Source organism: Anser cygnoides, chromosome 9 (assembly GCF_040182565.1).
Source record: "Anser cygnoides isolate HZ-2024a breed goose chromosome 9, Taihu_goose_T2T_genome, whole genome shotgun sequence".
NCBI lineage: Eukaryota > Metazoa > Chordata > Aves > Anseriformes > Anatidae > Anser > Anser cygnoides.
Genome location: NC_089881.1, coordinates 11,097,501 through 11,107,801, shown reverse-complemented (window position 1 = coordinate 11,107,801; position 10,301 = coordinate 11,097,501). Strand labels below are relative to the sequence as shown.

Sequence of the window (10,301 nt, the reverse complement as noted above, 5' to 3'; positions counted from 1 at the left end):
AGAGAAGAGAAGAGAAGAGAAGAGAAGAGAAGAGAAGAGAAGAGAAGAGAAGAGAAGAGAAGAGAAGAGAAGAGAAGAGAAGAGAAGAGAAGAGAAGAGAAGAGAAGAGAAGAGAAGAGAAGAGAGAAGAGAAGAGAAGAGAAGAGAAGAGAAGAGAAGAGAAGAGAGAGAGAAGAGAAGAGAAGAGAAGAGAAGAGAAGAGAAGAGAAGAGAAGAGAAGAGAAGAGAAGAGAAGAGAAGAGAAGAGAAGAGAAGAGAAGAGAAGAGAAGAGAGAAGAGAAGAGAAGAGAAGAGAAGAGAAGAGAAGAGAAGAGAAGAGAAGAGAAGAGAAGAGAAGAGAAGAGAAGAGAAGAGAAGAGAAGAGAAGAGAAGAGAAGAGAAGAGAAGAGAAGAGAAGAGAAGAGAAGAGAAGAGAAGAGAAGAGAAGAGAAGAGAAGAGAAGAGAAGAGAAGAGAAGAGAAGAGAAGAGGAGAAAGCACATACATAAAATTACAAGGACACACTTTTAAAAGTTGCATTTTATTTTTATGCAACACAGATACTCTGACAAACACACCAAGCTGCCTATCTCTCAGTTTCACTTAGATAGGAGCAGGCATATAGATGACAAGATTGTGGGCAGGAGCATTATGGAGAGTGGCAGAAAGCTGAAGCAGAGCTGGATCCTCCGATTCCTGCCCTCAGTAGATTTCTAATCTTCCAGCACCAGCTTTCATTTCCTTACCTTGGCTGAAAATTTGCAGTGTTAAAAAAAAAAAAAAAAAAAAAGGAAAAATTGTATTCTGCAGGCAAGAATCATTTATTTATGAGCTTGTCTGTTATGTAGCAGCACCTGATATTACAGATGCTCCCCTCTTGGTTCTGAGCTGGCCATAAGGGACCCGGTCTCGTGTTGGGCACCACCACGTGGGCACAGTCATAAGTGGTGGGCATCGTGCATTGGGGGGTGACTGCATGGGGAGAAGCAGTGCCCATAGCCATGGAGCTGCCTTTCCTCAGCAGAAAGCACTTGGTGTTTCCCTGTCTCAGGAGACAGACGCAAGTATCTCCTTCCGAGCTGATCTGACTCCTGAAAGCCCTGTGGCTGAAACCATCTGCTTAGAGAAAGCTCTTGGTCTTTAGTGAGAGCAAAATTCCCATTTCCAAGCTTTCCTCTAAAGCCCTGCTGGCTAAAAATGATAGGGTTACACTGAAAAAAAATCCTATTTCTTAGAATTTTGGAAACAAACAAACAAACAAACAAACAAAAAACAATATTCAAGCTTCCTGAAGGTGCAATCACCCTCTGAGGAGCAACAAGGAGGTTTGTTCCTCAGAAGCCTGGAAATACAGGAGCCCAGCTCTTCTGGACCTCTTGGTCCTACGAAGAAATCATGCATTTCCTCCTGCAGCTGCCACTGGTGGTGGACAGAAGACCTCCTGCCAATTATTTTGCCTTTATCGACAGCAAATGGTGGGGCAAGGGGTGCATTTGGTAGAGCCGCACAGCCAAGGGAGATGAGTTGGAGAAAAAAGCGTGGTTGGCGATGTGAGTGTGTGTGCCCACACTCAGCAATGGTTTTGTTTCCATGAATTTCATCATCCTCTGAAAGTGCACGTCCTGCTTCAAAGCAGCTAATTAAATATAGGCTTGTCTAATAAAGCAGACACTGAAAAGGCTATGTGTATTATCTGCCAGCAGAGCTCTGTATAGGTTCTTTCTGAGCTTCTGCAACATTTATAAGTCTATGAGAGCACGGCAGATTTGCATGGACTTTGACCAAGGGAAGCAAAGACCCATATCTGAAGCTACAAATTGGACTATGAGATAAGAACTCTCCTGAAATCTATATGCAATTAAAAGCCCAATCTTCCTTCCTATAGTGACAAGGTTATTGCTTTTATATAGCTGAACAGAGATGAATGAGTCTATGGATTAATAGCACTAAGATTTATGACACCATGCTTGCACCAAATATTATGGGAGAATAGCTCTCTGGGTGAGATACTCCAGCTGAATAAATTTGATAGGACTTTTCTTTTCCTTTATTTTTTTCAGCTTTGTGTTATTTGGGAGCGTTGCATTGCATTCACAGATCGTTAGTGCTGTGGTTTGATTATCTGCTAATTGTCCCACACATATTCATGCTTTATAAGAGCATTATCAATAAATGGCGTCCCACGAAGACAAATGTCACCGAGAGAAACAAAACACAAAACATATTCTTTCAAAGAGCATTACACTCCCATGGCATTAGGCTCCTGGCTAGGGCCCAATAGGCAACTTCAGCCGATCTGTGCTGCATTGACCCATGGAAGGGGGTCACGCATGTGCCCCATGGATGTCCTAAATGGTATGGCCATGTCACAGTACCCGCAATAGGGAAGCTGCTTGTGCATGCATCAGCTGGTTTTGTCAGGCCATCCTCGGGTTTCTCATAGACCCTTCAGTGTGTCGTGGCAGTGCAAAGGTCCAGTTTCCACAGGGGACCCCTGATTTGCGTGGTATCTCCTTCCTTAAATCGGCTAGTCCTTTGCACTGCTGGCTTTGAACACGCTTCACCCAGAGTCTCCAGAGAGGATGAAGCTAAAAGGGATGCTTCCAATGTGAAAAACTAGGCTCAGAAACTGGTGAAGACTGTGCAGAACTCCCCAGGCTGTGATAAACTGAAGACAAGGTCAAAAAAATGAGGGGGAGGAAAACAAAGCCCTGTGGGAATTTAAGGGGAGCATTTGGGTGTGGGAGGCATGGGGCTACCTGCCCGGGGGGCTGGTGGGTCAGGGCAGAGGGGTGAGCACTAGGCTGCTTGCACTGGAGGACAGGCAAAACCACAGCCCACAGCTGGGCAGGATTTGACCTGAAGAGCAAGTGCAAAGGATGGAGAGGGAGAGGATGCATTTTGGGGCTCTGAGAGGTGCTGGAGGAGATGGCAGCGTGCAGGATGGCTGTGGTTTGCATGGGGCATCTCTGCCCACAGCAGCCTCCCCGTTGCTTTTGCTGTTAAAGTTGTGTTGTTTCATGGCATTGCAACATCTTGTTTTTACAGGGCAAGGGAAATGCATTTTGGAGTCAGCTTTTGTTCTGCTCTGGCTCTCCCACAGGAGAAGCCGAATTTGTTTCCTTAATGCAGTTACAAAGACATCTTTGTGCAGAGGAATTGTCAGGACACCTGTCTGCCTATTGAAACCCAGCTGTGAGCGAGAGTCCCCTCTTGCACTTCTGACTTTCCCTGCCACCACACGCTTTCTGTTGGCTTTGTTTCAGTTGGTTTTGTTTTACATCCCCCCAGCTGCAGTGATTTGCCTGCTCGGGAGCATCCCTGGTGCTCTGGCATCACGCGGCACAGCAGGATTGTGCGGCACTGCTAGCGGGCACAGGGCTCACGCCAGGTCCCCACCACTGCAGCCCATTGAGGACAGCATGCTAAAAAGGGGCATGGGAAGAATCAGCTTTTCCTGGGGGTAGGAGTCCATAACACAAGAGAAAAAACACCTCCATCCTCTCCCATTGCCTGTGCTAACCTGTGGCTCTTCCATGTCCACTGTGCATCCTCCTATGCTCGCTGAAGCCTGTAGCACCTGGAGAGCCATTTCCTATGGACCGTACTGGCTCAAAACATACAGTCTGAAACAAAAATGCCTTGTTCCTGTGTATATCTATTTATTTGTTTCTTGTAGCACAAGGGTACTTTTGGAGTTTCACCATCTTAAGCAATTTTTTCCCCTTCCTGCCTGGCACCATCTGGGCTCAGCGTTGAGTGCCTGAAGCTCACTGGAGCAGCTGGAAAGCACTGCAAGCATGAGAACTGCTAGAAAAGTGAACACAAGCCTGGTTCTTGCATTTGTCTACAGGTGAATATGTGCAGGAGCTGCACATGCTGAGGTTTGGCCATCAGTTGGTGGCACAGCGTGATTTCTTTGATTCTCCGGCATAGGGAAGGGAAGCAGCTGGGAGAGGGAGGTGCAGGGCAAGGCACAGTCTTGACACTGAGCTTGCCACATAGTACGGGTGAAACAGCTTCTGCTGGCTGTCCTGGTCCTGCTGTTTGCTCTTTGGGGCAGAAAATGTCTTTTCCCATCAGTTTTGGATAATGCCAGCACAGCCCAGAGGTGTGTGAATTGCCTTTCTTAGCACCCCTTACACAGGAGCAAAGTTTGCTCCTACCTCCACCTATTTTACAGGTAAAAGGCTCATGTCTTTTTCTCTGACACCAACTTCAGTTCTCTGAATGGCATGAAAGCATCCCTCCTTTGTTCAATTTTTTAAAAACAGTTCTCCTTATGATCACCACTCACCAAAAAGAAAAACATTTGTTAAATTAGCCATAAAGTAACATGTCTGGCAATAGCATTCTAAAGAAAGAATAATACAAACCAGGTATAGTTCTTATTTTACCTTGAAAGGTTAAAATGAACAATTCCTTCACAAGGTATGTAACTACAGACCCACACAATGTGGGAGGGTATAGGCACACAGTGGACTGCGTACATCCCTGGGGACTTGTGGATTTACAAATCATGTGGTGGTGTTTTGCATGTTGGCAGACAGTTATCTGGAAGGCACTTTTGCTATTTGATGGAATGAAATGAATTCACCCTGTTCTGCTCAGCCCTGGCCGGGCTTTCTGCTCCCTAGCATTAAAATGCACGTGCAAATGTTTGCACTTAGGAACAGGCAAAGATAGAAATTTGAACCGGTGGTGGAGTGGATTGGAAAACAGAGAAGTTGAGAAGCTGCATTTTTAAAAATTTTGTACTCTGGAGAGATCAAGATCACCTCACGCCCTACACTACAGCTGTACAAAAGCCAGAGAGAATTTGGAAAACACATTTCATTTACACCAACGAGCATTATAAGCAGAGCCAGCTTCACTTGGTGATGCTGCAGAGGGTCGTCCTTTGGGTCGAGGTTCTCACTCAAGAAGGAAGGAGGAAGGAAACCGCATCTGGGGCTTGCTCCTCTGCCCACGTGTGCTTGGGCCAGGGTCTTCCTCGGACCCTCGGGAGAGCAGGCAGAGAGGGACACAAGGTCAAGGTGAGCTGCCTTCTCTCCCTCCCATGCTGCTCTATGGGCTTGTCAATAGGTACAGCAGCCACAGGCACCGGGCCTGGTGGGAGCAGGGGGCCCCGGCCCGGGAGGTGCTGCTGAAAGCTCCTGGCACGGCGGGATGCTGCGCTGCAGCTCGTTCCTGGTCTTGTGGCACCACCCAGTGGCTGCTGGCAGAGGACTGTCATTTCCCTGCCACCACCAAGCGTCCCTCAAACAGGGCTTGGCCGAACAGGGACCTTCACCCCCGTGTCACCAGCCAGCGGTGCTGGTGGCTTGGCCAGGCCCCCAGGGAGGAGGTCTCCAGGTCGCTGCTGTCACCTGCAAACTGAGCCTGGGGAGGGTGAAGGGGGCAGCGGGGCAGGATGCTCATCCTGTATGTGCAAAATTAGAGCAGATGGCAAAACCCAGGTGCATCAGGATGCCACACAGGAGACCCCCGCTCTCTATTTGCATGGCTTGCAAATTGTCCCAGAAATCTCCGCTTCTTTTTTTCACTTTGCCAGATAAAGGCAAGAATTTCACCCTCACTGCGATTAAAAAAAAAAAAGAAAAAGATTTTGCTTTGGTAAAATCCCCCTCCCTCCCCCTGTTTTCTCATTCCCTTTCTAAAAAAGCAATATGATGCTGACACTGCCCACACTTTAATTATATCATCTCTCCCCCAAAAACTGAGGTTATGTTTAAGTCGTATTCAGTAATTTAATAATTTCACCATTGCATCACTCCAATTATCTTGGGATTTTTTCCAGAGACCTTGTCTTAATCTGACTCTCTAACACTAGTGTTTTGATACCAGCTGCACGAACACTGTTTTTCTTTCCCCCAAAGAGGACAAATGGACAAACAAGAGGGGAAGGACACTCGTCTCTACCTGGGGAAGGGACCAGTGGCCAGGTCTCCCCTGCTCTAAGTTTGAGCTCCTTGCAAAGGGACAACCTTGTGGCACTGCTGATGGATACAAAACCTTATTTTCCTGGAAATTACATCCAAGACCATCCCTGGGACCATTCACATGAGATACCTGGAGTTTCCCAGTGGCTCTGGGAGATGTTGAGCTCAGGGCTGGGAGGAGCTGACCCCACCAGCTGGTCTCCGTGTGGTTGCAACCAGGCGTCTCTCCACGGGCTTCTCCCTTGTGGACATGGCTGTCCCTGCACGGAGCACAGCACGTGAAATGGGGGCATGGTGCCGGCACAGCTCCACGGGAAAGGATGCAGCTGCCAGCTGCCCAAGGGCTGCCCTGCTGCCTAAGGGGACAGCATCCCACGGCCATCAGCAGGTGGCCCCAGATCCCCACGGCTGCTCTCTAGGGACAAGTCGCCTCACCTGGGATGATGGAGAGCTGTCGAGGGGCAGCAATGCCAGGCTTCTTGCGTTGCTTGACTTTCTTCATCACCACTTGGATCAGCTCACTCCTTAGGTGGAGGAGACCAGGAAATTTCGCAGCCCTCTGCTGCTGCTGAAGCCTGACCACGGCCCGGAGGTGCTGGTAGGTCTGAGTGGAGATCCCCGTCACGACCTAAAGCAGAGGGTGGCCAAGCTGTCCTCCCACAGCACTGGGCGGTGACACGAGCCATCTGCAGCATTGCCCATATCTCACGAGCATCCTGCGAGCTCCATCCCCAGACCTGCCCAAACCCCAAGGGTGGTACCAGCCTGGTGCCCATTGTTTCCCCAGTGCAATGCTCTTATCCCATGCAAACAGTCCAACGAGAAGGCTTCAGCCACTGCCTGCTGTTGCACCAGCTCAGCAAGGTGCTAGGTGGTGATGTTGTATTGCTGGGAGCTCGGCAAGACTCACAGGAGGTCCTGTTTAATATGCTTGGCATGGAAAGGACCAGTGAAAGTCCTCTTGAAATCCCCGTGACGGAGGCTGCCGTGCCCTCACACACCCTCCTTCCCTGGAAGAGAGGGAGCCCTGGGTGATTTAGCATATGAAAGGCTGCTTGCGAGAAAGAGCTGCTGGATATTTATTAATAACCAACCGCAGAGGCAGTTTATTCCCTGCACTACCATGTGCTTTCTGCCTCCATCTTCCTGTTTGCCTCTCAGGCTGTGAATGCTCCAGGCATGGGCTGTTTCATGCCCTGCTAGTGTTTTGGTTGCTCCAAAATAATTAATCCGTTCGCAGCACTCTTTGCATCCCTGCACCGGCTCAGGGCTGGCACTGGAAGTGCCGGCAGTGAAAGGACAGACTTACCCTCTTGACGCCCATGTTCTCCAGCTTTTCCTCCAGCGCTTCCTCCAGGATGGGCCGAAACTTCTTCAGGAGGTTTGGGTTTCTCCGCAGGGCTTCCAGCAGCCTCCGCCTGCCACCCAGGGCATCCTCCGCCCTGTCTGCAGTGAAGGTGAGAGCAGTAAGGCACAGGCTGTGCCCTGCAGAGGCAGCTGGTCCCTGGTGCCCTTTGAGGTGCCTTCCACCTCCAGCTTGAGTCATTCCCAGCCACAGCTTTTCCAAAATCCCACCCACAGCGCAGCAGCTGCCTGGGGCAGCTTTCTGGGGTGAAGCATTCCCCGCGGGGCTGGTCACGGTGCTGCTGTACCTGGCATGGAGGTACGTGTCCCCACCCCACCATGTGCCACCACCCCTCACCCTCACTGTGCAACACCCCAAAAGCCAAAAGCTGGCTTCGTCCTGGTGTTCCCAGGACAGAGATAGTCTCACCCCCGGTGCCCACCTTCTTCTGAGGATTCTTCAGCAGCCGGCACTTTGGTCACCTGCCGGGTCACTGCAGGGATGAAAACAGCCTGTGAGGGCCAAGGCGAGCACAAAGCGAGCTCCAACATCCTTGTTTCACTGTATGGAAAGCTCTGACACATCTGTCCCTGTGGGGTCCAAGGATGGTCCAACTCTGGCCCCAACCCTCGGAGAGCATCCTTGAGGGAAAGCCCGGGCTGCTCAGCAGCAGCACCGCCACCCTCCAGGGCTACCAGCCGGAGGATGTCAGTGGCCAAACAGCCCTCTGCCATCCCTCAGGGCCGGGGTGGACAGCGTACCCGCGGGGTATTTGCTTCCATGTCTGAAATCTTATTTTTGTTTGTTTTCTGAGGAGCAGCTGGACAGCAGGCATCAGGGAGCTGGGAAGTCCCCACTCTTCCTCCCTGATTTTAGGAAACCCAGGCTGTAAAGAAGAAACCGCAGCATGTCCCAGCTTCTTATTTTTATGGGGAAAAAAAAAAAAGGACCCAAAGAGACAGGGGGGTTTCTGCTGGCAGCTGGATCTGTGGTCCATGCTGTTGCAGCAGGCAGTCAGGAGGCTGCAGGATGTCTGCTCCGTGCCTTCAGGTAAAGGACACATAGCCAGCTCCCCAGAGAGGACTCCATGGCACGATTTTGTAGTGGGAGACAGAGAAGATGGCATGCTCTGAAGGGCTCCTAGCTATGAAAAATTGATCTAGGCCCAAACTGATTCACCTTAAAAAAAGCAATCGTTACCTTCAGGCTTGTTTGCAGACAGCAGCTTGGTCTGTAAAGAAATAGACTGTGCATCATTCAAAGGTCATTTCTTTGTCGACACTTTTGGGTGACTTTTCCTCTCCCTGGGGAGCATTACTATTAAATACACCACAAAAGGAGCAGAAAACAGCAGGAGCCTAAACTGGGCACATACACCCCCAAATGTTTTTTGCTTTAAGCAGACCATACCCGCAAGGGCATACTCCTCCATGGTACAACCACCGCACAGCAGATGCCAGGCTGTTGTACCTCTGTGCTATTCACAGATCAGATAATGAGCAAAAGATGCTCCAAAATGTAATGCAAACTGTTCTGGTGATCTACAAGCCAACAGACATCTGCTTAAACACCCTGGGTCACTATGTGAGCCCAGTCGGGTCATCCTGGCATCCCCAGGGAGGGGTCCTCCAAAGAGCATCACTGACCTTGCAGAAGACCTATGGCCAGCTTCAAAATCTGCTGGTGGCAAGCCTATGTCTTCTCATCAGCCCTGACAGCTTTGGTTGCTGCATTTCATACAGTCTTTCCCCTTTATAATAAAATAACTGTATTCTCTTGACCTGGGCTTTGAAATCCAGTCACAGTCGCTTCAAGTGTGTACACCCATTCTTTCCCATTACCAGGAGGCGTTAAGCTGACCTGCAAAGAGGGTCTCCCCCAGCTTTTCTGAGAAGACCTATATCTCTGGGATTTGAAGCTGAGATAGAGAGAAACCACAAAGGCCTTTCCTGAATGAGGTGCTTTGGCAGCTGGGCAAGGTGTCAAGGATTTTTGTGTGCTCCTTCCGCAGCTCCTTCAGCACCTGCCTCCCCTCTGTCCTCTGCCAAATTAAACACACCCATGTGTCCCTCCTTGGGCTGCAGGGTCCTCACTGGCAGGGGCACCCAAACACATGGCGAAATCCCATTTCTTTGGGTTCTGAAGGATGCCTGCCACCATAAGAGCAGTGCCTTTCCCAACCCATTCAACACTGAGAGGCGCTGTGCGTGCCAAGGCCTTGTTCGGATGTTTTTAGAGGGCGAGAAGGCAGCTGATGCACAGGGAAAGAAATCTCTTCTGTTTATTTGGTACTTTAAATGCTTTTCCATGCAGCGAGCTGCCACCGTGCTCCAGTGAAGATGGGTTTCCCAGGGCTGACCTGGGACCTTGACATGCCCTTGGTGCCCTCCAGGTCCCATTTCTGGGCTCATTGCTACCAGAAACTAAGCTGAGACCAGACCTGCAGGGAGCAGATGCACACAGAGGTGCACGGATGTGGGTCCATCTCCATCCAGCACACCTCCTGGGATGTGTGGCAGGGGTAAGGACACAGGCACCCCACTGCTCACCTGCACTGCTGTTCTCTCCTGCTCTGTCCGGCTTGGTGTCTGCCACCGCATCTCCTCGGAGTCATCGTCCTGCAGGGTCCCCAGCATGGACACCGCTGCCTCTCTGGCCTGCAGCTCCTGCAGTTTCTGCGGTGTGGAGAAGAAGGAGCAGCTTGTCCCAGGGGGTCTCAGGAGGCTCTGCCTTCCTCCCAGGGAGTCCCACCTCAGCCAGTTGTTGCCCCCAAACCCAAAGTGTGTGCATGCCCCAGGAGAACGGGTGACTCTTCAGGCTGTGAACCTGCAAGGCCACCTGGATCACACGAGGCAGCAAGCTCAGATGTCCCCTTGCTGTCCCTTTGGCTCACCCCTTCCATTGCACTGCTCCTGCTAGCAACATCCTTCAGCTCCCCAAGGAAGAGCTGCCTCAGGCCATCCATCTCTGCACGCAGCTTCGTCCTCTCCTCCTCTTTCCACCTTTCCAAATCTCTCCTGCCCTCCTCTTCTCGCT

General features: G+C 50.5%; 1 protein-coding gene across 5 annotated transcripts in view; it reads right to left on the bottom strand.

Moving 5' to 3' along the window:
* Nucleotides 1–172: 172 nt before the first annotated feature.
* DZIP1L (DAZ interacting zinc finger protein 1 like) overlaps nucleotides 173–10,301 on the bottom strand; it is a 15,615-nt gene continuing 5,486 nt past the window's right edge. The window contains exons 5-12 of one of the 5 annotated variants that reach the window (XM_067002425.1): nucleotides 10,159–10,301; nucleotides 9,815–9,940; nucleotides 8,466–8,496; nucleotides 7,708–7,758; nucleotides 7,230–7,366; nucleotides 6,356–6,548; nucleotides 6,051–6,180; nucleotides 173–729 (exon numbers count right to left, since the gene is read on the bottom strand). The exon at nucleotides 10,159–10,301 is cut by the window's right edge and continues 19 nt beyond it. In XM_067002425.1, the coding sequence (XP_066858526.1) occupies nucleotides 6,086–6,180; nucleotides 6,356–6,548; nucleotides 7,230–7,366; nucleotides 7,708–7,758; nucleotides 8,466–8,496; nucleotides 9,815–9,940; nucleotides 10,159–10,301 (776 nt within the window). In that variant the 3' untranslated portion in view covers nucleotides 173–729; nucleotides 6,051–6,085. The other 4 variants (XM_048077376.2, XM_067002423.1, XM_067002424.1 and 1 more) reach the window with 4 other exon arrangements.